The sequence below is a fragment of the Triturus cristatus genome, chromosome 12 (assembly GCF_964204655.1).
Source record: "Triturus cristatus chromosome 12, aTriCri1.1, whole genome shotgun sequence".
NCBI classification, from domain to species: Eukaryota; Metazoa; Chordata; class Amphibia; order Caudata; family Salamandridae; genus Triturus; species Triturus cristatus.
In genome coordinates, this window is record NC_140595.1 from 11,003,892 (window position 1) to 11,031,418 (window position 27,527).

A 27,527-nucleotide genomic window follows, 5' to 3' on the forward strand; every position below is an offset into this window, starting at 1 on the left:
CCCCTGTGTCACTACCTTGGATGGTTCCTTGGGGTTCCAGCGATTCTACAGGCTTTAGGCCTTGTGTCTAGTCAAGTCGTAGTTCTTATACCACTTTCTTAATATATGGTTTGGTTCGCCCCTAGGGCCGATTGTATATTGTGCTAATTTACTGTGATATTTGAAGTGTAACATATGTGCTTTTACCTCTAGCCTCATAAAGAGACTAGTAGGGTGTGTTTAGAAATAAATACATATATTTTATATATACACATGGTGTGGTCTCCTTTCATTTAGCCATTCAAGAGAGTATAGACTGGTAAAACAAGCTGCTTTACATTCATTCAAGACTTAGCCTGAAGGCTGCTCTCCACAGCTACCACTAGGATAGCTTTCAATAAAGGTTGTCTTTAACCTATCATTAATAAGGGGTTCTTTGTACTGGTGCACGGTGCCCACTATAACTAGTGGACTGCATATACCAGGCCAACTTCTCACAGTGTCTACGCAAACATTTTATTTTGTCTCCTTCCGAAGTAGCAGTCTGGGCTGATTCTCGCCCTTCTATAAACATGCTCCCCCGTTTTGCTTTCAGGTTGGCGGCCAGTAGACGACCCCAAGTATGACCTCGAACGGAAACTGAGCATTTAGTCGATTCATAATATAATTTAGCTTGTTTGTAATTAGGGCTTGTATCTGTTACTCTGGCTTGTATCTGTCACTAGGGCTTGTATCTGTTACTCGGGCTTGTATCTGTTACTAGTGCTTGTACCTGTTACTAGGGCATGTATCTGTTACTAGGTCGTGTATCTGTTACTAGGGCTTGTATCTGTTACTAGGGCTTGTATCTGTTACTTGGGCTTGTATCTGTTACTAGGGCTTGTATCTGTTACTAGGGCGTGTATCTGTCACTAGGGCTTGTACCTGTTACTGGGGCATGTATCTGTTACTAGGTTGTGTATCTGTTACTAGGGTGTATATCTGTTACTAGGGCTTGTATCTGTTACTAGGGCTTGTATCTGTTACAAGCCAAGGGCTTGTATCTGTTACTAGGGTTTGTATCTGTTACTATGGATTGCATGGGCACGACTGTTCTCCGGGCTTCTACGAACACTAGTCCCTTTTGCTGGTCTCCAGTGAAGTCCTCCTGCTGGTGTTGGGTTTTGTGGCCTCAGCAGTGGACTGTCCTTTCACCAGCAGTTTCACCGCCTCCCAGAGCGTCCCATTAGTGACGTCATCTCCTGTGTTGGGAGGATGGTGGTGCTTGAGGCATGTGAATATCTTTTTCCATCACACAAAGAGAAGCAGCGTGTCATGCACAGCTTGAGGTTAAATTCTGATAATTCAAGCAAAAATCCTATAACCTGAGAAAACAAAACTTTATTTAGGACGAAAGCCCCCACCCACCCGAGGTGGCATGCTTTACCAGACAGGTCTTTAAATAAGGTTTTGTTCAGGTTCCAGAGGTCCCACCCACCCCTCAGTGTAGTGTGGCTGCTAGTGGACCATGGTCAGATATTTAAAAAAAATGTTTTATCTCAAAACTTAGCTGCAGGGCATACTTATTTAATCAGCAAGCAATATATATACTCCACCATTGGTATCGTGACCTTTTTAAATTGCCATGAGCTTGAAAACACATCTGACTTTTTTGCACCACTGTATAAGAAAAATTGAATTCCAAAAAGGTTAGTGTAAAAAGTGTTCATGTTTGTGGACAGGTTGATAAGGCAAAAATACTGTGTGTATAAAGTCCTGATGACTATCCTAAGGCGACATATCTTCCTTTACACACGCTATTAGTAATCGAACGACAGTCCCCACATACTCTTTGGAGCATCGCCCCTGTCTATGTGTCATCTGAGGATATTCAGCCGTATTGTGTCTGATAAATCTTCATCTACTGGTAAATGTGCTAATGAAGGCAGAAGCTCTTAAAAAGATGAAGCAAAAATCTACCAATCATCTTGGCACTTGCACGTGGATTTCGCTTAAGATCATTTCTACCTGCTTAACTGCACATGTAAAAGTGAAGTTCACCAGTGAATTTCGGACAAACTCGTGACAAAACTGCTATAGTCACGGTTCCCCGGGTGGCATTACTACCGAAACCTTTGTAATTTAAAAAACAACTGTAAATCTACACCAAAAGTAGGGGGCAACCAACAGGACATTTACAACTTAGCTGTTGGCCTTGAGTGTGTAAGGACTCCGAGACACGCGGTGACTCTCCGAAGAGCTTCATGGAGGGGGAAGGGTTAATGGGGCAGAGCTGGGAGGCTTCACTCATTGACCTTTTCTTGGCGAGTGTTTGAGGCTCTGGTTGGCTAAGGACTGTGACATCCATCCAGATGTTGTAGAAGTGGAAGCTGAGTCTTCCCTTTTGGGCTACCCCTTGTCGGCTGGCTTACACTTACAGTAAGGGCTCTTAGATCTGCTCTACTGGTGGCACCTGCTCTACGGAGGCGGTGAGGTTTAAGGAATGCTAGGTCTTCACTCATTGGCTGCTTTTTGTTGACCGGCGTCGACTCATGACTCTTACACATCTGCTGTACTGGTGGCACGTGCCCTACGGAGGTGGTGAGGTTTAAGGAGCATGAGGGTCTTCACTCATTGGCTGCATCATGTTGACCAATGTAGACTCTGAGTAAGAAAGGCTCGGGCGGCTCAGCTTCACCTGCCTCTTAGGTTACTCACGTGTGTACGCTAGGTGAGTTGGTGTGAGATGGGAGGTACTCTCACTCCCTGGTGGATATGGGCGCCGGCCACCATGCCGGCGGTGGATACTTTGCTTTCTCCACAGGCCGTTGCCATTGAAATAGCTGATCCTAGTCAGGGCGAGTAGAATGGGCATAAGGAACTAGAGAATTTTTATTTATTACGCTTGTGTGTCAGCTTGCTATAAACTTTAATTTTGTTGATTTGATTTGATGCAAGAAAATTGCAATATTGATCTTGGGCTGATGTTTCCAAGCTGTACCAAGCAGTAGTTGATGCAGCCTTTTGGATACCTTTTTCTTTGTTACGCTTCTCCTTTTATTGTAGTTTTGTGCAGTAGTGTGGGCCTCATAAACGGTGCTAGTAGTTTAACAAGCAGCAACTGCTCAGTATCACTTTGACTTAGTCCCACTTTCGGTTCCTGCTCAAGAGTATGACCTCATCTGAATTGGCTACAGTTTCATTTGTCAGAAATAGCAGCACCGCGCCAAAGACATCTCCGATTGGCCCTTTAAAGAAGAAAACAAGCATTGGCATAGCCAATAGATCTCGCCTTTGGGACCTTATAAGTGTTTAGTTATCCAGCACAATATCCTTTGTGCAACAACATCAACTGTTGCATGGCTAAACACGTATAAGGTCCCAAAGGCGAGACCTATTGGCCATGCCAATGCTTGTTTAGTTTTAGGGTGGGTATGGGTTTTGGGGTAGATGGGAATAGTAATTTTTACCCCTACGCTATCCAACACTTTCCCTACTGTTGCACTCACTGGAGTGGGAATAGTAATTTTTGCCCCTACACTATCCAAGACTTAACCTACTGTTGCCCTAAAAGTATTATACTGTGTAATGGTATGCGTTGTGTTGGTATGCATTGTAATGGAATGCGCTGTAATGGTAGTTTTTAAAAAATACGTTGAAATGGCATGTGTTGTAAAATCATGAGATGTAATGGTAGTTGCGTTGTAAAAACCGCGTTGTAAAATCATGCGTTGTAATTGTTTGCGCAGTAATGTCATATATTCCTCTTAGCTATCTGCTCTACTGGTGGCACGTCACTGCGGACACAATGAGGTTTAAGGAGCAGAAGGTGACTCTTCATTCATTGGTTGCACTTGTTCCTCACCTCATCTTTTCTCCCAATGACCCCCTCTCCTGTTACTCTCACCCCCTCTAGCTGAACGAGACGGTGGTTCTGGGCCCAGATGTGCAGGTGTTCCCGATTGAACGAGAGGACGTCGATGTGGAGGCGGGCACCGAATGTCTCGTGGCCGGGTGGGGCATGATCAGCTTAACCGGAAAGAGGCCCGGCAAGATGCATCAAGTGGAGGTGCCAATCATCAGCCGTGAGACGTGCAACCGCAGGGACCAATATGACAACGAGATCACTAAGAACATGCTGTGTGCCGGTGGCCGGCGCAAGGATTCCTGCGAGGTGAGATGGCAGCGACTGTGTTCTAGGGAGATATCCCTCCGCCTGATCTTAGGTTTCAAGGGATGAGTCGCTTGATAATATCTGGTATTTTTGTACCTATGGTGCCCTAAAGCCAAGGGTACCCCAAGGTTTCTTAGTGGATGGGCATTGTTGCCAGTTAGAAAAAGCCGCTCTCACAGCACTCCCCAGAGGATGAAAGGCTGAGCCGACCAATAAGTTGGTTGTAAGATAATATTTTCTTGAATGATTGTGTCATTTGAATCAGGAGAAGTTTCCCACGTGTTGAAGGGATACCTTATAAGCCCTTCTAGTATTTAATGTTTAATGAACATTTTTTTTAATTCCTCTTGAGGAAATTTGTTTTACCCGACAGAACTGTTTGTGGCTGTTAATTGAGCCCAGGCGTGGAATGGTCTATGGGAACATTATAATATTACTTAAAATCCCTGTCCCTCTGAAGGCAGAGTCGGGTATAAGTCTGTATAAGGCGTGTGCCTGACGTGATTTACCGCTGGTCTCCAGGGCTTTCGGCATTACCATCTTTTGTACATGTTCTTGCCTTACATATAGACTAATAACATTCGCGGAAAGAGCCAGTCGACATGCGTTAGTATCCCACGACGAGGTTCACCCCCGATCACATATTTCAGAATCTAGGGTTGGACCAGAGCCTACGGTCTGGTCTGTTGGACGGACCAAGTGGGAAGATGGAAACACCCAGGAGCTGGATCCGCTCGATTCTCAAAAGTTGATGTTTCCCAGGTGGAGGGTCGATCTCCAACTCGATATTTCAAATGCCATTTAACTGGCCACGTGCAAGTCAGCGTGCATCCAGGCCTTGGGTTGGCTGATTGGAATTCTGAATAAGCACCTAGTTTTCCAAATGCAAACTGCGTCAATATTTGTTTTCTGAAAGTATCAGTAATGGTTGACTTTAGGGTTTTAGACTGGACCGAAGGAAAGGGGTCCCCGCGTCCCGGTCTACCTTTGGGCATCTTGCGCCCCGCTGTGGTGGTAACATCTCTGTTTGTGCTCCTTCCTCAGGGGGACTCTGGCGGGCCACTGGTGTGTGCGGGGAAGGCGGTGGGCATCGTCTCCTGGGGCAATCGAAAGTGCGGGAACCTCAAGAAGCCTGGCATCTACACCCGCATATCGGCCTACATTGCCTGGATCGACTCCGTCCTGGAAGATTCCAGAAGAGAGGAGGAGTGCGCCCGGGCCCCGGAAGCTGAGGGCCCTGCGGCTGAAGTGCCAGTGCCAGCATAGCAGCAATGTCTGCGGTCTCTGTATGCCCTTCCAAAGCCCTGCCCCTCTGCTGTCTCTTTCTGCCATGCAAAGCCCTGCCACTAAAGTGCCAGTCCCAGCATAGCAGCAATGTCTGCGGTCTCTGTATGCCCTTCCAAAGCCCTGCCCCTCTGCTGTCTCTTTCTGCCATGCAAAGCCCTGCCACTGAAGTGCCAGTCCCAGCATAGCAGCAATGTCTGCAGTCTCTGTATGTCCTTCCAAAGCCCTGCCCCTCTGCTCTCTCTTTCTGCCATGCAAAGCCCTGCCACTGAAGTGCCAGTCCCAGCATAGCAGCAATGTCTGCGGTCTCTGTATGCCCTTCCAAAGCCCTGCCCCTCTGCTGTCTCTTTCTGCCATGCAAAGCCCTGCCACTGAAGTGCCAGTCCCAGCATAGCAGCAATGTCTGCAGTCTCTGTATGTCCTTCCAAAGCCCTGCCCCTCTGCTCTCTCTTTCTGCCATGCAAAGCCCTGCCACTGAAGTGCCAGTCCCAGCATAGCAGCAATGTCTGCAGTCTCTGTATGTCCTTCCAAAGCCCTGCCCCTCTGCTCTCTCTTTCTGCCATGCAAAGCCCTGCCACTGAAGTGCCAGTCCCAGCATAGCAGCAATGTCTGCAGTCTCTGTACGTCCTTCCAAAGCCCTGCCCCTCTGCTGTCTCTTTCTGCCATGCCACTGAAGTGCCAGCCAGCAACATTACCCACTGTCTCTGTATGCCATTCCGCCGCCCTCCCATTGTAGTGTCTGTGCCAGTCTACCAGCCCTCCCCATTGCCTCTGTATGCCCTTCCAAAGCCCAGGCATTGAAGTGCCTGCCCCAGCCTAGCAGCATTGCCCTCTGCTGTCTCTTTCTGCCATGCAAAACTCTGCCACTGAAGTGCCAGTCCCAGCATAGCAGCAATGTCGGCGGTCTCTGTATGTCCTTCCAGAGCCCTCCCATTGAAGTGCCTGGGCCAGCCAAGCAGCACTGCCCCTGCTGTCTCTTTCTGCCATGCAAAGCCCTGCCACTGAAGTGCCAGCCAGCAGCATTACCCGCTGTCTCTGTCCTTCCAAACACCTTCCATTCTTGTGTCCGTGCCAGTCTGCGAGCGCTCCCCGCTGCCTTTATATGCCCTTGCAAAGCCTTGGCATTGAAGGGCCTGTGGCACTCTACCAATGCTACCCACTGTGCATGCCCTCCCTCAGCCTTGGCATTGAAGTGTGCCAGTGTACAGGCCTCCATGCTCCCTCTGTATTCCCTTCTGTAGTCCTGGCATTGAAGGGTCTGTGCCAACCGTGCAGCACTGCCCCCTGTCTCTGCGTGCCCTGTCCATAGTCCTCCTGTTTCAGTGCCTGTGCCAGTCTAGCATCAGCGCCCACTGCCCGTTGCCCCCACCACAGCCGTGTTCTACGTACCCCGCTCCCCATGAATCCGCCCTTCCAGCCCCTTCGCCCTCCACCGGATCTGTGGACGGCCCATGCATGCGGGAGACTCGATTTGTAATGCCAACAATGGCTTTATTTCAGCTGTTTCCCACCTAAAAATGCCTCTTTTTCAATGTTAGTCAATGGGGAAAATAATTTCCGCCAATTGTTTTCTTTTCACCATCGCTCTCTTTCCCGATTTGAAATGTTGGCATGCTCCTCGCCCAGCTAGTGCCCAGATGTGCGGCAGTCCGCCAGCGAAGCGCTAGCGCACAGGGCCAGCTCAGCCTTTATGTCTGTTCTCACTGCCTCTGCTGTAATTCTCTGCTAAGGAGCGCTGTCATTCTGTGCGCTGGGTTGAAGTAAAAATGTAGTGCTTCTTCTGTTTTTGGGAAATGTCCCGGTTTTTTGCTTTAAAATTCTGTCACCCGCGCGCCATGCTGCCCTCACAACGCGCCCTGAAGCTCCCAGCGCTACATGTTTCACTGAGCTCAGGGCCGTGTTTGTCTACGTACAAGCGGCTCCCCCTGCTGGCTGTTAGGGGCATGACTGATGCTTTCTGCTGTTATCCTGACAATAAAAATCTATCTTCATTCGGAGTCGTGCTCTCTGGTAGGGAATGTGAACTGGAGACCCCAGGTGAGGGCGAGAGACCCCCGGAGAGTACAAGTGAGAACCAAGACAGGGAGCCGAGGAAAGGGCCTCGAGCTGGCTGTCAGCGGAGCTCGGAGATTCAGGTCAGGGTGAATGTATCTCAAGAGAAGCTGTGAGAAGGAGAGGCGGGGGCGGGGGGGGGGGGGTGATTTGTCTGTGTTTTGGGCAAAGAAACTGCTCTACATTATAGCACGAAGTCAAAGCTCAGATTTGCTGAAAATGGGACTGCGCAGCCACGTGCGATATTGTGAGATGATGTATAGCGCCGCATTCACAGAGTCCCTGCAACCATGTCATCTGCCTTGTTTGCACTAAAAATATCATTTTAACGGTATATTAAGCCTAGGTTCATGGTATATGCGTGAGCGACCAGAGCCTTGCGTAAAAACTAGACTTGAGACACACCCTGCCCCACAAGTTCCTACCTGCAGACAGCCATGTAAGTGTGAATTGCATACATTGTGTAATATTGTAGGATTAACACGTTAAAAATGGAACTATGGGGGATATGTACTAGGAGGTGGCGGGGCGTGTCGTTAGCCTCCTTGGCTTAACGCCATGCTCCGCCACTTCTGAAACGCAAGGCTGCACCATATTTACAAGAATGTGGTGCAGCCTTGCGTTTCCCCCTGCGATGACGCTAAGTTTAGCAACTTAGCGCCAACGCAGGTACCCTTGCAACACAGTGCAAGGGTGTCTGCATGCAGGGAAGGATTGGTTATGTGTAGGAAGGTGTCCCTTTCTGCACATAAACAATACTAAAATGCCGATTTGTAACTTTCATTTGTGCTGCTTCATGCATCATGCAGCACACATGTAAGTTACAAAATGGCATTTTTTTAACAGGTTTGTTTAAGTACAGGAAGGGACATCGTCCTGTACATAAACAAACCATGGCATTTTGCTTTTTCCATGTGTGCTGCACAAGGCAGCACACATGGAAAAAGCAAAAACGAGGAGAAATAATGCATTTCTCCTCGTTCCGCCAACTTAAGACCACAATTTCCTGGTCTTAATTTTGGTGCTACCTCCTATGTAGGCCACCCTTGTGCAAAGGGGTCAGCGTCAAATACAATGGGTGTTGCGGTGGAAATCCCACCACAACACCCACTGCACGCCCCTCTCATGCTAAACATAGCGTGAAAGGGGGCCTTATGTACAAGGCAGCGTTAAGCCACGTTAATTGGCTTAACGCTGCCTTGCACATAAGGCGTAGCTCCTATGGCCACCACAACATCTGTAAAAGTGACGTTGTGGTTGCGATAGGGGCTTGTACATATGCCCCTATGTGTCAGCCTGCCTGCCTCTAGCTGGGACCTCCTTTCATTTCCTGCTTGAATCCCACACAGCCGTGCCCGGCGCCTTCGACTGATCTGGAATCGCATCAAACCCTGGGAGTGTTTACTCTGCCCCTGCCCTTGGCAAATCCATTTTTCAGAGATCTGCAAAGGTTTGGCGTACACAACACAAAGGCATCTCGCGATACACTTGCATTAACTTCCTTTTGTGCATGAGGCTGATCGGCACAGCCGTCGGCACTCTTCAGCGTTTCCCTAGACCCCGGGCTAGTCAGTAGTAAATCCGTGCCCAAACATTTAATGCATCAATCAATCAAACAGGATTTGTAAAGCCCAGCGAATCACCCATGAGGGTCTCAAGGCGCTGGACTAGCTAGCTGCATCGTGGAGATGATCTGTTTATTCGAACAGCCAGGTCTTGAGTGCTTCTCTGAATTCATGCAGCGATGAGGCGGTCCTGAGGTGCAGGGGGAGATCGTTCCAGAGTTTGGCCGCCAGGTGTGAGAAGAAGCGTCCTAAGCTTTTTCCTTAGAGGATGCGGGGGTGTCGGTGAGGAAGAGGGAGGCGGATCGTAGGTGTCTGGTCGGTTGGGGAAAGGTCATGCGTCTGTTTTAGTACATCAGGTTCCACTTGTGAAACAACCTATCATCTCGACTGCAGGGGGAGCCCTGGCGGTGACCAGGTGAAGAAGGTGCTTGGAGTGAGGAATGATGAAAGTGCATGGCAGAGAGAGCGACACACGGAGTTCAGGTTATGTGTTGGAGAGCAACATGCTACCATCAGTGGGGCAGATTTACAAGCCCCTTGCACCACTTTTCCCACGTTAAAAGTGACGCAAAAGTGGCGCAAGAGGCTTGTAAATCTGCCCCAGTGTGTTTTTACCACTATGGTTGTTGTCAGAAAAAGGGGTACAGATGGATCTCAGATGTAGTGTCTTGTAGAGTAAGTTGTAGCTCTCTCTGTGCCGTGCACTTTCATCATTCCTCACTCCAAGCACCTTCTTCACCTAGTCACTGGACACAGGGATACCATCATATGTTCTACTAGTAGGTGATTTTATGCGCAGCCCCACCAACCCATAGGACCCCTCGATAGGGCACTCACGTAGGAACATTAAGAGCTCCCCTTCAAGAAGGGTGGTAGCCCCCATTGATGCATCACCTGACCAATGTTAAGAGGTGCCCTCGGATGAAGCATGCCACCCTTTGGGGGTGACGGTTTTTGTCCTATAATGATAAAGAGCATCTCGTGCTCTGTGTAGTTGGGATAAAACAAACACATAAGTTACCTTTCCGGTGACTAAGCCTGAAAGTCCTTTTTGGTGTACAGCCATCGCTACAGTGTCTGGCGAGCCCCAAAGCTATGGTGAGTAGCGTGCTACCATTTCACCTGTGCCTGCTCTATGCAAGACATGTAAACCACGCTGGTGACTGGACGCTCGGGTGATTCTGCACAGGGAACCCCTACAAGTCCGTCCGCCGCCGCGACAAAACTGCTGGTCCATCAGAGAAAATTCTAATGTGGGTACAGAAAAGGTAACCCCACTTTTAGGTATAATTTCTGGGCCCCCATTTGTGACACGAAATCCAGACCAGACTTGCATGGTGGATTGCTGTTATGTACATGTTTGCCTGAATTGGCTCCCACAGTGATAGTGGCAAGCTCGTTATGTGGTGTCAGACACGCCAAAAGTTGCTGCTGGGCCCGGTTTAACACACCGAAGCGGGGCTCTTCCTTGGACAAGAACCTGTTTACAAGTTTAACAAGCCATCGTAAAACCAATACATCTACCCTTTACAATACGAGTGCCAAGCGCCTAGATTACCAGTGTTTGTCTGTAAAGAATTGTTGAAAAAAACAAAATGAAAAAATATCAAAATACTGGAAGAACCATAAACACATATCTTATGTTATCTCACAAATGTACATTGAATTCCATGTTTTAAATTTTATACATAATAAGGTTTATTTTTCAAATATTTTTCACAGTGATACTCTGAATACAATTTAAAAAGAAGTGTCAGAATGTAAAGGGAAACCCCTGCCAAGGCCTAATATACTTTCCACATATTTCAGACATTTGCTTTTCTGTAGAAGCCTAGGAAGAAGATTTATGGACCTCCAAGAGAAGTGCCATGCTAAGTACACCTTCTGACTCATACGCCATAAAACCCTTTGTGTACCAAAGATTGTGCTTTCATTCAAAATGTGGAATGCACAAGATAAAAAACAAAACCAACCCTTAAAGTCTGCTCTTCGGTCATATCACAGAACAGATTATCATGGTTGCTGTGCTAATACGGAAATACTGCGATGGGTAGATAGCAAGAGTGTGGTGGTGGTGGGGGGGGGGCAATGTGTGTGTCTGAAGCATCACCCAAGGGAGAAAGCTAGAAAACTCATGCACTCTTATGTAGTGCTGAATACAAAAGAAAACAAGTGCCTCCCTAAATATGAGCAGTAGAAGGATGGAAGTAAGCAAATGGAGAGATGGTATGGGGGCTGTGCTCCAGGGGCGGGTCAACCACAGGATGGACAAACTGGGATAAGGAAAGTCATTGAATAAGAAGCAAGCACATGAGTGACAATAAACTCAACCAGTGGTAAGCAGTGGCTGGGCACTAGGCCCACTGTAAGCTCTTGCTAAGCCCAGTATCTGTATTTTGCAAGCAGGCGGCTTGCCGTGTCTGCAGGGCTTAGTTTGTAAAAGAATGAGTGCCGGTGTCCAAAGCTCTGCTCAGACGCCTGCAGCCAGTGCATGTAAATGCTGCCGAGCCCAATATCAAGGCAGCATAATCTTGAATCCCCCCCTGGCCTCGTTAATCCACTTCCAGACACTCTGTGCCCATTTCTCTGACTCTTGCAGGTTCCTGCCTCCTCCCTTTGGGACAGTTTTACCGGTTTGTCCGTCTTTCTCTTCCTCCAGCGCAGGGGGAAACGCAAGGCTGCACCATATTCTTGTGAATACTGCACTTCCCGTCGTTTTCAGAATGGAGAAGCGTGGCATAACAATGTTTGCTTAACACCACGCTTCTCCATTCTGTCGTAAATATGACCCTATGTATTTTGTCGATATATGTGGGAGATTTCTTTGACCCGCGTGCTGTCTGCAAGTGCCGGCATAGTGCCAAGAGGCGGGGTGACAGGGACAGAGGAGGTGATAAAGGAGAAGGCGGGAGGTGGTAAGAGAAGAGGCGAGCGTGCTCACCAGAGCCACAAAATGTCTGAGGTCTTATAAAGGGGACACCAGGACATCATGGGTGTCGAAGCGCTATGCAGTGGTTCAGATGGAAAAACTGCGCTGGCTCGTAAAGTAGGAAGAACAGCGGCTGAGAGAAAGAGGGCATCACTGCTTTAAATCATCGTGGGGGGACACTCTTATTTACAAGGCCGCTGCGTCCTAAACATTCCCTCTGTACCCACAATCCCCGCATCCCACCAGCTCTTCACTCTGCCCCTCACTTATGGACCTGCCCCTGGGGTTCCCTGGTCCATCCCTTGTACTGAAGCTCTGTGTGTGAAGTTCTGCAAACACTGGGAGTGAAATACACAATCTGGGTGAGGTTTGGGGTGCGGTCCTAACTCCAGATAAATCCTCTTCACTGAAGGGATTTTTAAGAGGCTTAGAGAAGAAATACATATTAGCAATTGTAGGTCTTGAAGTTGGGGCACCCCTCCTGGAAGCGAGGATGGTCCATTTAGATCTGGTGCTGGTTGCAGCATGTCCTCTCCCTTCTAGCAGTCTTGGGGGCACCTGCTGCCCCTCAGCTGGACAGGGCAGAGTCAATGAATCGGCGGAAGACGGCGACACGTGCGAAGAAGTCTGGCGCCACACCACTTCCGCATGTGCGTATGATGAAGGACGACACCCCCTGGAGAACGCCATTGCAGACCAGTGGACCCCCGGAGTCGCCCTGGAGAAGAAGAGAGCAGGTGAGTGACCACGGGCCCGGGTTCAGCAAGCGGTGGGCCAGCCCCCAAACCTAGAGCCGCAAGCCAGAGAAATCACGGGTTGACCTCAAGCCTGACCTATGGACCTTATGCTTGACCTTTTTGACCTTAATTCTGGCCTGTGGATCTCAAACCCAACCTATGGACCTCATGCCTGGCATCTGGACCTCAAGCCTGGCCTGCGGACCTCAAGTCTGACCCACAGACCACAAGCCTGATGTACGGACCTCAAGCCTGATGTACGGACCTCAAGCCTGACTACGGATCTCAAGCCTGGCCTGTGGACATCAAACCTGGCCTGGAGAAATCAAGCCAGACCTATGGACCTCAAGACTGGCCTGTGAACCTCAAGCCAGAACTATGGACCTCACAACTGGCATCTGGACCTCAAGCCTGGCCTGTGGACCTCAAGCCTAGCCTTTGAACCTCAACGTGTTCTGTGGACCTCAAGTCTGACCCACAGACCACAAGCCTGACATACAGACCTCAAGCCTGACCTGAGGACCTCAAGCCTGGCCTGTGGACCTCAAGCCTGACCTGTAGACCTTCAGCTTGAACTTCTGACCTTAACCCTGGCCTGTCGATCTCAAGCCTGACCTACAGACCTCAAGCCTGGCCTGCGGACCTCAAGTCTGACCACTAGCCCGACGTACGGACTTCTAGTCTGACCTGGAGACCTTAAGCCTGAGCTTTTGACCTCAAGCCTGAGCTACGGACCTCAAGCCGGATGTGGACCTCACGTTTTGCATCTGGACCTCAAGCCTGGCCTGTTGACCTCAAGTCTGACCCACAGACCACAAGCCTGACCTGAGGACCTCAAGCCTGACCTGAGGACCTCCAGCCTGGCATGTGGACCTCAAGACTGACCTGTGGACCTCAAACCTGACCTGCGGACCTCAAGTCTGACCACTAGCCTGTCGTACGGACCTCAAGCCTGACCTACGGACCTCAAGCCTGGCCTGTGGACCTTAAGCTTGACCTTTTGATCTCACACCTGGCTTGTGGACCTCAAACCTGGCCTATGGACCTCAAGCCCGACCTGTGGACCTTAAGCTTGACCTTTGACCTCAAGCCTGGCCTGTGTATCTCAAACCTGACCCGTGGACCTCAAGCTTGACCTGTGGACCTCACGCCTGGCAAATGGACTTCAAGCCTGGTCTGTAGACCTCAAGCTTGACCTACAGACTTCAAGCCTGATGTGTGGACCTCAAGCCTGACCTACGGATCTCAAGCCTGGCCTGTGGAAATCAAGCCTCACCTGTGGACCTCAAGCCTGGCCTTTGGACCTTAAGCTTGACCTTTTGATCTCACACCAGGCCTGTGGACGTTAAACCTGGCCTATGGACCTCAAACCTGCCCTGTGCACCTTAAGCTCGATGTTTTGACCTCAAGCATGGCCTGCGGATCTCAAACCTGACGTGTGGACCTCACGTCTGGCTTCTGAACCTCAATTCTGGCCAGTGGACCTCAAGCCTGGCCTGTGGACCTTAAACTTGATCTACGGACATCAAGCCTGACCTATGGACCTCAAGCCTGGACTGTGGACCCCCAAGCCTGCCCTACAGACCTCAAGTCTGGCCTGTGGACCTCAAGCCTGACCTGTGGAACTCAAGCCTGACCTACAGACCTCCAGCCTGGCCTAAAGACCTCAAGCCTGGCCTGTGGACCCCATGCCTGACCTACGGACCTCAAGCCTGGCCTGTGGACCTTAAGCTTGACCTTTTGATCTCACACCTGGCTTGTGGACCTCAAACCTGGCCTATGGACCTCAAGCCCGACCTGTGGACCTTAAGCTTGACCTTTGACCTCAAGCCTGGCCTGTGTATCTTAAACCTGACCCGTGGACCTCAAGCTTGACCTGTGGACCTCACGCCTGGCAAATGGACTTCAAGCCTGGTCTGTAGACCTCAAGCGTGACCTACAGACTTCAAGCCTGATGTGTGGACCTCAAGCCTGACCTACGGATCTCAAGCCTGCCTGTGGAAATCAAACCTCACCTGTGGACCTCAAGTCTGACCACTAGCCTGTCGTACGGACCTCAAGCCTGACCTACGGACCTCAAGCCTGGCCTGTGGACCTTAAGCTTGACCTTTTGATCTCACACCTGGCTTGTGGACCTCAAACCTGGCCAATGGACCTCAAGCCCGACCTGTGGACCTTAAGCCTGGCCTGTGTATCTCAAGCCTGGCCTGTGTATCTCAAACCTGACCCATGGACCTCAAGCTTGACCAGTGGACCTCACGCCTGGCAAATGGACTTCAAGCCTGGTCTGTAGACCTCAAGCTTGACCTACAGACTTCAAGCCTGATGTGTGGACCTCAAGCCTGACCTACGGATCTCAAGCCTGGCCTGTGGAAATCAAGCCTCACCTGTGGACCTCAAGCCTGGCCTTTGGACCTCAAGCTTGACCTTTTGATCTCACACCAGGCCTGTGGACGTTAAACCTGGCCTATGGACTTCAAACCTGCCCTGTGCACCTTAAGCTTGATGTTTTGACCTCAAGCATGGCCTGCAGATCTCAAACCTGACGTGTGGACCTCACGTCTGGCTTCTGAACCTCAAACTTGATCTACGGACATCAAGCCTGACCTACGGACCTCAAGTCTGGCCTGTGGACCCCAAGCCTGACCTACAGACCTCAAGTCTGGCCTGTGGACCTCACGCCTGACCTGTGGAACTCAAGCCTGACCTACAGACCTCCAGCCTGGCCTAAAGACCTCAAGCCTGGCCTGCGGACCTCAAGTGTGACCTACAGACCTCAAGCCTGGCCTGTGGACCCCATGCCTGACCTACGTACCTCAAGCCTGGCCTGTGGACCTTAAGCTTGACCTTTTGATCTCACGCCAGGCCTGTGGACGTTAAACCTGGCCTATGGACCTCAAACCTGCCCTGTGCACCTTAAGCTTGATGTTTTGACCTCAAGCATGGCCTGCAGATCTCAAACCTGACGTGTGGACCTCACGTCTGGCTTCTGAACCTCAAGTCTGGCCAGTGGACCTCAAGCCTGGCCTGTGGACCTTAAACTTGATCTACGGACATCAAGCCTGACCTACGGACCTCAAGCCTGGCCTGTGGACCCCCAAGCCTGACCTACAGACCTCAAGTCTAGCCTGTGGACCTCAAGCCTGACCTGTGGAACTCAAGCCTGACCTACAGACCTCCAGCCTGGCCTAAAGACCTCAAGCCTGGCCTGTGGACCTCAAGTGTGACCTACAGACCTCAAGCCTGGCCTGTGGACCCCATGCCTGACCTACGGACCTCAAGCCTGTGGAACTCAGGTCTGATGAACCTCAAGCCGGACCTATGGACCTCAAGACTGGCCTGTGAACCTCAAGCCAGACCTATGGACCTCATGTCTGGCATCTGGACCTCAAGCCTGGCCTGTGGACCTCAAGCCTAGCCTTTGAACCTCAAGCCCGGCCTGTGGACCTCAAGTCTGACCCACAGACCTCAAGCCTGACCTGAGGACCTCAAGCCTGACCTGAGGACCTCAAGCCTGGCCTGTGGACATCAAGCCTGACCTGTGGACCTTCAGCTTGAACTTTTGACCTCAAGCCTGGCGATCTCAAGCCTGACCTACAGACCTCAATCCTGGCCTGCGGACCTCAAGTCTGACCACTAGCCCGACGTACGGACTTCTAGTCTGACCTGGAGACCTTAAGCCTGAGCTTTTGACCTCAAGCCTGAGCTACGGACCTCAAGCCTTATGTGGACCTCAAGTCTGACCACTAGCCTGTCGTACGGACCTCAAGCCTGACCTACGGACCTCATGCCTGGCCTGTGGACCTTAAGCTTGACCTTTTGAAATCACACCTGGCTTGTGGACCTCAAACCTGGCCTATGGACCTCAAGCCCGGCCTGTGGACCTTAAGCTTGACCTTTGACCTCAAGCCTGGCCTGTGTATCTCAAACCTGACCCGTGAACCTCAAGCTGGACCTGTGGACCTCACGCCTGGCAACTGGACTTCAAGCCTGGTCTGTAGACCTCAAGCTTGACCTACAGACTTCAAGCCTGATGTGTGGACCTCAAGCCTGACCTACGGATCTCAAGCCTGGCCTGTGGAAATCAAGCCTCACCTGTGGACCTCAAGCCTGGCCTTTGGACCTTAAGCTTGACCTTTTGATCTCACGCCAGGCCTGTGCACGTTAAACCTGGCCTATGGACCTCAAACCTGCCCTGTGCACCTTAAGCTTGATGTTTTGACCTCAAGCATGGCCTGCGGATCTCAAACCTGACCTGTGGACCTCACGTCTGGCATCTAAACCTCAAGTCTGGCCGGTGGACCTCAAGCCTGACCTGTGGACCTTAAACTTGATCTACGGACATCAAGCCTGACCTACGGACCTCAAGCCTGGCCTGTGGACCCCAAGCCTGACCTACAGACCTCAAGTCTGGCCTGTGGACCTCAAGCCTGACCTGTGGAACTCAAGCCTGACCTACAGACCTCCAGCCTGGCCTAAAGACCTCAAGCCTGGCCTGTGGACCTCAAGTGTGACCTACAGACCTCAAGGCTGGCCTGTGGACCCCATGCCTGACCTACGGACCTCAAGCCGGTGGACTTCAGGTCTGATGTACGAACCTCAGGCCTGGCCTGTGGATCTTAAGCTTGACATACTGACCTCAAGCCTGGCCTGTGGACCTTAGGCTTGACCTACAGCCCTCAAGTCTGACCTACGGACCTCAAGCCTGACCTATGGACCTCAAGCGTGGCCTGTGGCCCTCTAGCCTGGTCTGAAGACTTGAGAGTCAAAGGTTGGGCCTGCTGTGCCCACCTGGGATGTAGTGCCTCTGCCTCCCTGGGTAGCGCTTTGGTGGAGACTCAATGGCAGATACTCACAAAGCAGATGCCAGCCTGGCGCATGAAGACTCCGGTGCAGATGTTGTTGGGCCTGCATTGGTTCCTGCCAGTCACAGTGACGTTCAGCTCCTGCAGGCGGTCGGGGATGCGGCCTTCGGTGCCCAGCCTGCCCCATCCAGCTGCTACACACTGGGTGCCCGGGGGCACTACCTCATCCTGCCCTGGGAGCCGCACCGCTTCGACAGACCTGTTCAGGGACACAGGCCGGTCCAGCTGAAGGGTGAGAAGAAACAAAGGAAGTCAGGCAAAGAATCAAACAGGAAGCAGTGCCCTCAGCTGTGACCTAAAGTGGCCACGTGGTGAATGATGTAGAAACAAAGGAAGTCGAAAAGAATCATACAGGAAGCAGTGCAGTACAGAAGAGAGCGGGTAGCTCTTGGATACTCGGGTCCAGCGAGGGTGAGGGGTCAACCCTCCACACCTCACACCCCACACCTCAACTCCTTACACCCCACACCTCATACCCCACACCTCTGACCCCATCACCTCAGCCCCTCACACCCCAGCCCCTCACACCACACACCTCTCACCCTCACACCCCACACCTCACACCCCACACCTCAACCCCTCACAGCCCACAGCCCACGCCCCACACCTCAACCCCTCACAGCCCACACCTCACACTCCACACCTAAACCCCTAACACTGCACACTCCGCACACTCAACCCCTCGCACCCCACAGTGCACTCCCCACACCGCATACCTCAACCCCTCACACCTGCACAACCCATATAGGATAGGATAGGATAGGATATGTGTTTATAAAGCGCTCGAATGCCGAGGTGTCTTGGTGCTTGTATCTCACACCCCACAATGCACCCCCCACACCTCACACCCCACACCAAACACACTCCACACCTCACACCCCACTTCTCATCCCCTCACATCCCACACCTCACCTCCCACCGACACCTCACACCGCACACCCCACACATCCCACCCCACCCCTCCCACCCCACATCTCCCACCCCACACCTCCCACCCACATCTCATTCATCCCACACCTCCCACCCCACACCTCAAACCTCCCACCCCACACCTCACACATCCAGCACCTCACACTCCACGCCCCACACCTCTCAATCCACACCTCACACTGCACACCCCACACCTCACACGCCACACTTACCCGCAGCACCAAGATGTCATTCTGCAGACTCTGGGGGTCGAAGCCGTTCTCGAAGACGCGGGCGATGCGGAAGGTCTGCTTCGTGGCCTCGTTGGCCGACAGGGAGTGGGCCCCCAGCACGACTGTCACCCGCGTGGGGCTCCTAAGGACAGAGGGAAGGACAGAACCAGCAAGAGGGGTGAGTGTACGACCAGCGAACCCCTGAGAAGAGGACAGCCGCAGACCTCCTCAAAGGAAACCACGGCATGGGGGGGCATGAACCCTCTGAGCCCAGCTGGCTCTCCCATCACTCCCAGAATGACACGTACACCCATGCAACTATACATGCATGCATTGATGCACACCAGCACTGCAGACAGTACACCGGTACTAGCCGGTGCACAGAGCTGCAGGAGCGGCCCGCGTTGGGCTCGGGGATCCTGCACCCAGGGGAGGGCCGTTTCTGGGTGCCCCTGAGACGGGCACCGTGCAGAGTGTGTTATAAACTGCAATGTAACACTGGCACAGCGCTCACTGATCGTGTTCACTTACACCGTTTCAACGCAAGGTGGCGCAATTGTATCAATATCAGACATAGGCATGCAAAGTCAAGACGGGCGTGTGAGAGGGAGTGTAGGAGTGACAGGTGTGTAAGGAAAGAGAGACAACACGAGTCTATCATGGAGAAACATGGGGCATATCAGCAACAACTGGCGATAATTATCGCTAAGCGCACTCAGCGCTAGGATAATTATCGCCGGCTAGCGTGGATTTTTATCGCTGAGATAGCGTGCCATTAGCAACGCTTATCTCAAAAGCGATAAAAATCCTAGCGCTAACTGCCTAACGTAAGATTATCGCTGGAAACCCAGCGATAATCTCACGCAATGTGGTGTTAGCTTGATGATAGGGCCTCACAAATTTAGGGGCATATCAGCAAGCCGAGGCGATAGAATTATCGCCGCTTTTGCGGCCGTTTTCGGCCGAAAAGCGGCGATAATTTTATCACCTAATTAGCAAGCTCACGCTACCGCGTCAAAACTTGCGTTAGCGTAGGAATTCCTAACGCCCAGCTTTGCATCTTAATGAGATGCAAAATGGGCGTGCCGGACCTGACATGACATGAGAAATGTCGCTAAGCGACATTTCTCCTATCATCAAGCCCCACGCTATGAAGCATAGCGGCAAGAAAAGTAGCGATAACCCCTGTTATCGCTACTTTCCTTACGCCTGCTTCAGGACTGACTTAGCCATGATATCCTATGGAGGGTGGATACCATGGCTAAGTTTGAGAGGCCCTATCAACAAGCTAACGCCACATTTCGTGAGATTATCGCTGGGTTTCCAGCGATAATCTCACGTTAGGCAGTTAGCACCAGGATTTTTATCGCTATTGAGATAAGCGTTGCTAATAGCACGCTATCTCAACAATAAAAATCCACGCTAGCCGGCGATAATTATCCTAGCGCTAAGTGTGCTTAGCGATAATTATCGCCGGTTGTTGCTGATATGCCCCATAGCCATGATATCCCCCTTCCATAGGATATCATGGCTAAGACAGTCCTGAAGCAGGTGTAAGGAAAGTAGCGATAACGTAGCGTGGGGCTTGATGATAGGAGATTCTCCTCTCACGTCAGGTCAGGAACGCCCACTTTGCATCTCATTAGAGATACAAAGCTGGGCGTTAGGAATTCCTACGCTAACGCAAGTTTTCACGCGTTAGTGTGAGCTTGCTAATTAGGCGATAAAATTATCGCCGCTTTTCAGCCGAAAACGGCCGCAAAAGCGGCGATAATTCTATGCCTCGCCTTGCTGATATGCCCCATAGTGCATGATAGTGTAAGAGCGATAGACACCGGTGTGTAGGAAAGGAGAGACAAGAGTGTCGAAGAGGAGTGCAAAGGCAACGACGGAGTGTGTGTGAGAGAGAGTGTAACAGTGATAGACGGGGTGTGTAGGGAATGAGACAAGAGTGTCACGGAGAGACATGGGAAGTAAGGACAGAATGTGTGAGAAAGATTAAGAGTCATAGGCAGGGGTGTGTAGGGAAGGGGAGACACGAGTGTGTCCTGGAGAGACATGACAGGAGACAGCTTCAGGCGTATGGAGAGAGCGTCTGACTCCAGCTGCATGGAAGGAAGTCTCACCATGTGTGACTCCAGACTCCACCCTGGAGCTGCATGTACTGGGTACGGACGAGCAACCGAGCCCTGGGTCTGTCTGGGTTCATCCAAGCACACACCGCATGTACTGACCCCTAGTGGTGTGCATGAGTCTGTGTCTGAGGACTACAACGCCACCCTCACGGTGTACATGAGTCTGTCTCTGAGGAGTACAACACCCACCCTCACGGTGTACATGAGTCTGTGTCTGAGGAGTACAAAGCCACCCTCACGGTGTACATGAGTCTGTCTCTGAGGAGTACAAAGCCACCCTCACGGTGTACATGAGTCTGTCTCTGAGGGTACGTACAACCCCACCCTCACGGTGTACATGAGTCTGTGTCTGAGGACTACAACGCCACCCTCACGGTGTACATGAGTCTGTCTCTGAGGAGTACAACGCCACTCTCATGGTGTACATGAGTCTGTGTCTGAGGAGTACAAAACCACCCTCATGGTGTACATGAGTCTGTCTCTGAGGGAACACTGCCACCCTCATGGTGTACATGAGTCCACATCCGAAACCACACAGCATCCCTTGTGGTGCACGTTAGCCTCTCTCTGAAGCCACACACCGCTCCCCTGTGGTGCACGCGAGCCTCTCTCTGAAGCCACACACCGCCCCCTTGTGGTGCATGCGAGCCTCTCTCTGAAGCCACACACCGCCCCCTTGTGGTGCACGCGAGCCTCTCTCTGAAGCCACACACCGCCCCCCTGTGGTGCACGCGAGCCTCCCTCTGAAGCCACACACCGCCTTCTTGTGGTGCACGCTAGCCTCCCTCTGAAGCCACACACCGCCCCCTTGTGGTGCACGCGAGCCTCTCTCTGAAGCCACACACCGCCCCCCTGTGGTGCACGCGAGCCTCCCTCTGAAGCCACACACCGCCTTCTTGTGGTGCACGCTAGCCTCCCTCTGAAGCCACACACCGCCTTCTTGTGGTGCACGCTAGCCTCCCTCTGAAGCCACACACCGCTCCCCTGTGGTGCACGCGAGCCTCTCTCTGAAGCCACACACCGCCCCCTTGTGGTGCACGCGAGCCTCTCTCTGAAGCCACACACCGCCCCCTTGTGGTGCACGCGAGCCTCTCTCTGAAGCCACACACCGCCCCCCTGTGGTGCACGCGAGCCTCCCTCTGAAGCCACACACCGCCTTCTTGTGGTGCACGCTAGCCTCCCTCTGAAGCCACACACCGCCCCCTTGTGGTGCACGCGAGCCTCTCTCTGAAGCCACACACCGCCCCCCTGTGGTGCACGCGAGCCTCCCTCTGAAGCCACACACCGCCTTCTTGTGGTGCACGCTAGCCTCCCTCTGAAGCCACACACCGCCTTCTTGTGGTGCACGCTAGCCTCCCTCTGAAGCCACACACCGCCCCCCTGTGGTGCACGCGAGCCTCCCTCTGAAGCCACACACCGCCCCCCTGTGGTGCACGCGAGCCTCCCTCTGAAGCCACACCGCCCCCTTGTGGTGCACGCGAGCCTCTCTCTGAAGCCACACACCGCCCCCTTGTGGTGCACGCGAGCCTCTCTCTGAAGCCACACACCGCCCCCTTGTGGTGCACGCGAGCCTCCCTCTGAAGCCACACACCGCCTTCTTGTGGTGCACGCTAGCCTCCCTCTGAAGCCACACACCGCCCCCTTGTGGTGCACGCGAGCCTCTCTCTGAAGCCACACACCGCCCCCTTGTGGTGCACGCGAGCCTCTCTCTGAAGCCACACACCGCCCCCCTGTGGTGCACGCGAGCCTCCCTCTGAAGCCACACACCGCCTTCTTGTGGTGCACGCTAGCCTCCCTCTGAAGCCACACACCGCCCCCTTGTGGTGCACGCGAGCCTCTCTCTGAAGCCACACACCGCCCCCCTGTGGTGCACGCGAGCCTCCCTCTGAAGCCACACACCGCCTTCTTGTGGTGCACGCTAGCCTCCCTCTGAAGCCACACACCGCCTTCTTGTGGTGCACGCTAGCCTCCCTCTGAAGCCACACACCGCTCCCCTGTGGTGCACGCGAGCCTCTCTCTGAAGCCACACACCGCCCCCTTGTGGTGCACGCGAGCCTCTCTCTGAAGCCACACACCGCCCCCTTGTGGTGCACGCGAGCCTCTCTCTGAAGCCACACACCGCCCCCCTGTGGTGCACGCGAGCCTCCCTCTGAAGCCACACACCGCCTTCTTGTGGTGCACGCTAGCCTCCCTCTGAAGCCACACACCGCCCCCTTGTGGTGCACGCGAGCCTCTCTCTGAAGCCACACACCGCCCCCCTGTGGTGCACGCGAGCCTCCCTCTGAAGCCACACACCGCCTTCTTGTGGTGCACGCTAGCCTCCCTCTGAAGCCACACACCGCCTTCTTGTGGTGCACGCTAGCCTCCCTCTGAAGCCACACACCGCCCCCCTGTGGTGCACGCGAGCCTCCCTCTGAAGCCACACACCGCCCCCCTGTGGTGCACGCGAGCCTCCCTCTGAAGCCACACCGCCCCCTTGTGGTGCACGCGAGCCTCTCTCTGAAGCCACACACCGCCCCCTTGTGGTGCACGCGAGCCTCTCTCTGAAGCCACACACCGCCCCCTTGTGGTGCACGCGAGCCTCCCTCTGAAGCCACACACCGCCTTCTTGTGGTGCACGCTAGCCTCCCTCTGAAGCCACACACCGCCCCCTTGTGGTGCACGCGAGCCTCTCTCTGAAGCCACACACCGCCCCCTTGTGGTGCACGCGAGCCTCTCTCTGAAGCCACACACCGCCCCCCTGTGGTGCATGCGAGCCTCTCTCTGAAGCCACACACCGCCCCCTTGTGGTGCACGCGAGCCTCCCTCTGAAGCCACACACCGCCTCCTTGTGGTGCACGCGAGCCTCTCTCTGAAGCCACACACCGCCCCCTTGTGGTGCACGCGAGCCTCCCTCTGAAGCCACACACCGCCTTCTTGTGGTGCACGCGAGCCTCTCTCTGAAGCCACACACCGCCCCCTTGTGGTGCACGCGAGCCTCCCTCTGAAGCCACACCGCCCCCTTGTGGTGCATGCGAACCTCTCTCTGAAGCCACACACCGCCCCCCTGTGGTGCACGCAAGCCTCTCTCTGAAGCCACACACCGCCCCCCTGTGGTGCACGCGAGCCTCTCTCTGAAGCCACACACCGCCCCCCTGTGGTGCACGCGAGCCTGCCTCTGAAGCCACACACCGCCCCCTTGTGGTGCACGCGAGCCTCCCTCTGAAGCCACACACCGCCCCCCTGTGGTGCACGCGAGCCTCTCTCTGAAGCCACACACAGCCCCCCTGTGGTGCACGCGAGCCTCTCTCTGAAGCCACACACCGCCCCCCTGTGGTGCACGCGAGCCTCTCTCTGAAGCCACACACCGCCCCCCTGTGGTGCACGCGAGCCTCCCTCTGAAGCCACACACCGCCCCCCTGTGGTGCACGCGAGCCTCTCTCTGAAGCCACACACCGCCCCCCTGTGGTGCACGCGAGCCTCTCTCTGAAGCCACACACCGCCCCCCTGTGGTGCACGCGAGCCTCCCTCTGAAGCCACACACCGCCCCCTTGTGGTGCACGCGAGCCTCCTTCTGAAGCCACACACCGCCCCCTTGTGGTGCACGCGAGCCTCCCTCTGAAGCCACACCGCCCCCTTGTGGTGCACGCGAGCCTCTCTCTGAAGCCACACACAGCCCCCTTGTGGTGCACGCGAGCCTCTCTCCGAGGTTCCATGAGATTATAAATGTATAACATGAATGAGCCCAGCTCTTAGCTTCTCGGATTAGGACGGGGTCTTATTTCCAGATGGAAATAAAGAGAAAGGGCTGGATTGGTCCACGGGATGTAAGAAACTCTGCATGTCCAATGCTTGGATCTGTGACAATCCAAGAATGATTGATTGATTGATTGATTGATTGATTGATTGATTGATTGATTGATTGATTGATTGATTGATTGATTGATTGATTCAAGCTTCCGGGCTGGAGTTTCATGCACTCTGTCTGCTCATCACACACTGGGGTTCAAGCACGTGTCTTGCCTTTTGTACCACACGCCGTGCTGCCCTGGCGACACAGGTCAGAAGACACACGGGAAGGGATGTCCCCAGGTCTCCACCACCCTGCCTCGAGCCACGCCTAAGCGCACCCCCAAGTCACAGCCACACATCGGGATCCGTCTCCAAACCTCACACAATACCAAGCGTCCGGTCCCTCGAGCCATGGTATAATCCCAGAGTGTGCCAGTCAAACACAGTGAACAGAGCTTCATTCGCGCTCCCTCCCTGAGCCACTCCGGCCCCTCGACAGAAGACTGGTGCGCTGCACAAAGAAATAACATGCAACGCGTCCTGCTGAGTTCATGGGTGTAAGGCTCTGTGGAGTTCATGAGTGCATAGAGGAGGCAGGATCTGGCAGGTTATTGTTCGATAAACGTGAGGAAGGCGCCTGCTACTTAGACATGGGCCGAAACATGTATTATACGCAAAAGCACATATTATTAAGAGTGAATGAATTGGTTAAATATTAGGTGTTTATTTTTCTCTTTATCTATTTTGTGGTCTCTAACTTCGTTCTTAACCCTTTGTTTTGTGTCATCTTTGTTTTTACTTCGCTCTTGCACCCACTTTGAATTCCACAGTCTCATAAATAACAGTTGTTACTGTTCTGCAATTCAGTGATCTTGATTTTATCAGCCACCTAAGGATGAATGGCTGAGCTGGGCCTTCCAGCATTCTGCACAGAGATATCAGTGCCGCACATTGACACATTTGGTGTGAATTTGCTTCCGAAAGGCCCTTTGACTGAATGCACAATGCCAGCAGCGCACGCGTAGGCATATGCCCTCTCTATAATGTAATGATGGCGTGGCGCCCCCTTGAGTGTATGACCTGTCACTACACTCTGATGCCCAGTTCCTGGAAATAAACATTCTACACCGGCGGAGTCTGACCGGGTGTGTAAAGCGGTGTGATGCAGTTATAACACAAATGGGTCTCAAGATGCGACGGAAGCGTGTTTACAGGCGTGACAAAGAGCTCATGCACTGACTGACTGCACCCACCCCCACCCCAAGCCTCAGATCCCTCACACACTCGTTTTGTAACTCGGGAACTCAATCGCTCTCGCTCACTCTCTACTCACATTCCATCCAGGCAGTGCGCGGCGGTCACCAGGAACTGGGGGGCGATGAGGGACCCCCCACAGAAGTGTTGTCGCCGGAACTGGAGCGAGGCGATGTAGGGGTGCGAGCCGCGGGCCGCCTCCTGGCCCCCCACAATCCAAGCCCGTGGAACCTCTGTGGAGGGTGGAAAGCAGGAGGTTAGTGGGGGCCCCCGGGGGCCACGGGCTCTAGCTGAGGTCTTACACCAGCAGGAAGACGACGACCAGTCCACGTGACATGTTCATCTCGGGCGCACACTTTGGGGTTTTGAGCAGAAAACTTTCACGCTCCCTCAGTAACAACTTCCTCTGATCAAGTTCCCAAACATTATTAACTTTTGCTTTCAGTTCATGCTTAATTTGTCAAATATTACGTGCCAGGGCCCTCGCGAGGAGCCCACGACAGCCTGCACCACCCCTTACCCCTGGCAGCGCTGCCAGTGACTCTACAAACACAACTACTGACCATCACACCCTACAAGGGGTGCACTTCAGAGTACCCAAGTGCCCAAAGCTGCAGGCATGGCTAGCGCGGCAGGTGTTACTTGTTTTTAATGTATATTGAATTAATAAACAACTGTTTTTGTGCTCAGCTCTAAACTAGACAGACAGCGCCACCATGTGGCAGACTGACACAAGGGCTGGTGTTGACAATTAAGTGTCGGTTCTCAGCACCAAAGCACCGCCTCGTTTGAAACTGACAAGGAAATGAGTATATTTTCAACACTCGCCTTGTATGTTTCAAGTGGATGGACGTGACGTAAGGTCTTTGAATTTAGCTACATAAGTCAGAACCAGTGAAACTCGACAGGCAAGGTGCACAGTGGCCTTCAGTCTATTAAAATACAGTCAATCAGCAAAACTCATCGGGGAAGGAACTCTTTGAGTTTGTAGTTCATGAGAAGAGACAATGAGTGAAATTCAGTGCGCAAGAAACTCAGGGGCATATTATCAAGGACGGCGTTAAAATTATCACCACTCTAGCGTCAGAAAACTGCCGCTAAAGCGGCGATAATGGTCTTGATAATATGCCGCAGGGAATTCCAATAGAAGCCCATGTTGACACCAGGACATGGGAATTCTCAAGGGCATATTATCAAGCCCATCATCGCCGCTTTAGCGGCAGTTTTCTGACGCTAGAGCGGTGATAATTTTAATGCCGTTTCTTGATAATATGCCCCTCAATGAGTTGTAGTCCACGAAAAGACAGAGCCCCAGTGCCCTCTTAGGGGGAGGTCTAGTACCTACCTCCATTCCTTCCAGACGGGGGGTGCCGGGCAGACACAGCCCAGATGCCTGCACTCAGGCTGCCCAGTGTTAGCAGCAAGATGTTCATGGTGATGCCACCTCCGGAGCTGCTGCCAGTCAGGAGATAGCGTTTGGGCGCCTGCCAATCCTTATATAGCCCACCACATGTCGTTATTGTTGCATCACGAACCACAAATGGGGAATGCGTAATGTGCACTTCCTCAGTTATTCCCACAGAGAGCCTCACGAAGAACGGAGAGCTCACCACCCAAGAACCACCCCACCTCATAACCCTTTTTAAATTAATTTCTTCACA

At 52.7% G+C, this 27,527-nt stretch overlaps 2 protein-coding genes across 2 annotated transcripts in view; one reads left to right on the forward strand and one right to left on the reverse strand.

The window, feature by feature from the left end:
* The window catches only part of LOC146772171 (complement factor D-like), a 31,574-nt gene extending 24,167 nt beyond the window's left edge, over nucleotides 1–7,407 (forward strand). The window contains exons 4-5 of the mRNA XM_085636870.1: nucleotides 3,875–4,132; nucleotides 5,177–7,407. Of these exons, the coding sequence (XP_085492996.1) occupies nucleotides 3,875–4,132; nucleotides 5,177–5,398 (480 nt within the window). The 3' untranslated portion in view covers nucleotides 5,399–7,407. The remainder of the gene's footprint in view (nucleotides 1–3,874; nucleotides 4,133–5,176) is intronic.
* Nucleotides 7,408–10,706: 3,299 nt separating this feature from the next.
* Nucleotides 10,707–27,322, reverse strand: LOC146772172 (myeloblastin-like). The gene is made up of 5 exons (XM_085637600.1): nucleotides 27,212–27,322; nucleotides 25,946–26,099; nucleotides 18,707–18,848; nucleotides 17,556–17,789; nucleotides 10,707–12,680 (listed from the first exon to the last, which is right to left on the reverse strand). Exons 1-5 carry the CDS (start codon nucleotides 27,297–27,299, stop codon nucleotides 12,531–12,533), a joined length of 768 nt encoding a protein of 255 aa, XP_085493726.1. The 5' UTR covers nucleotides 27,300–27,322; the 3' UTR covers nucleotides 10,707–12,530.
* Nucleotides 27,323–27,527: the final 205 nt, after the last annotated feature.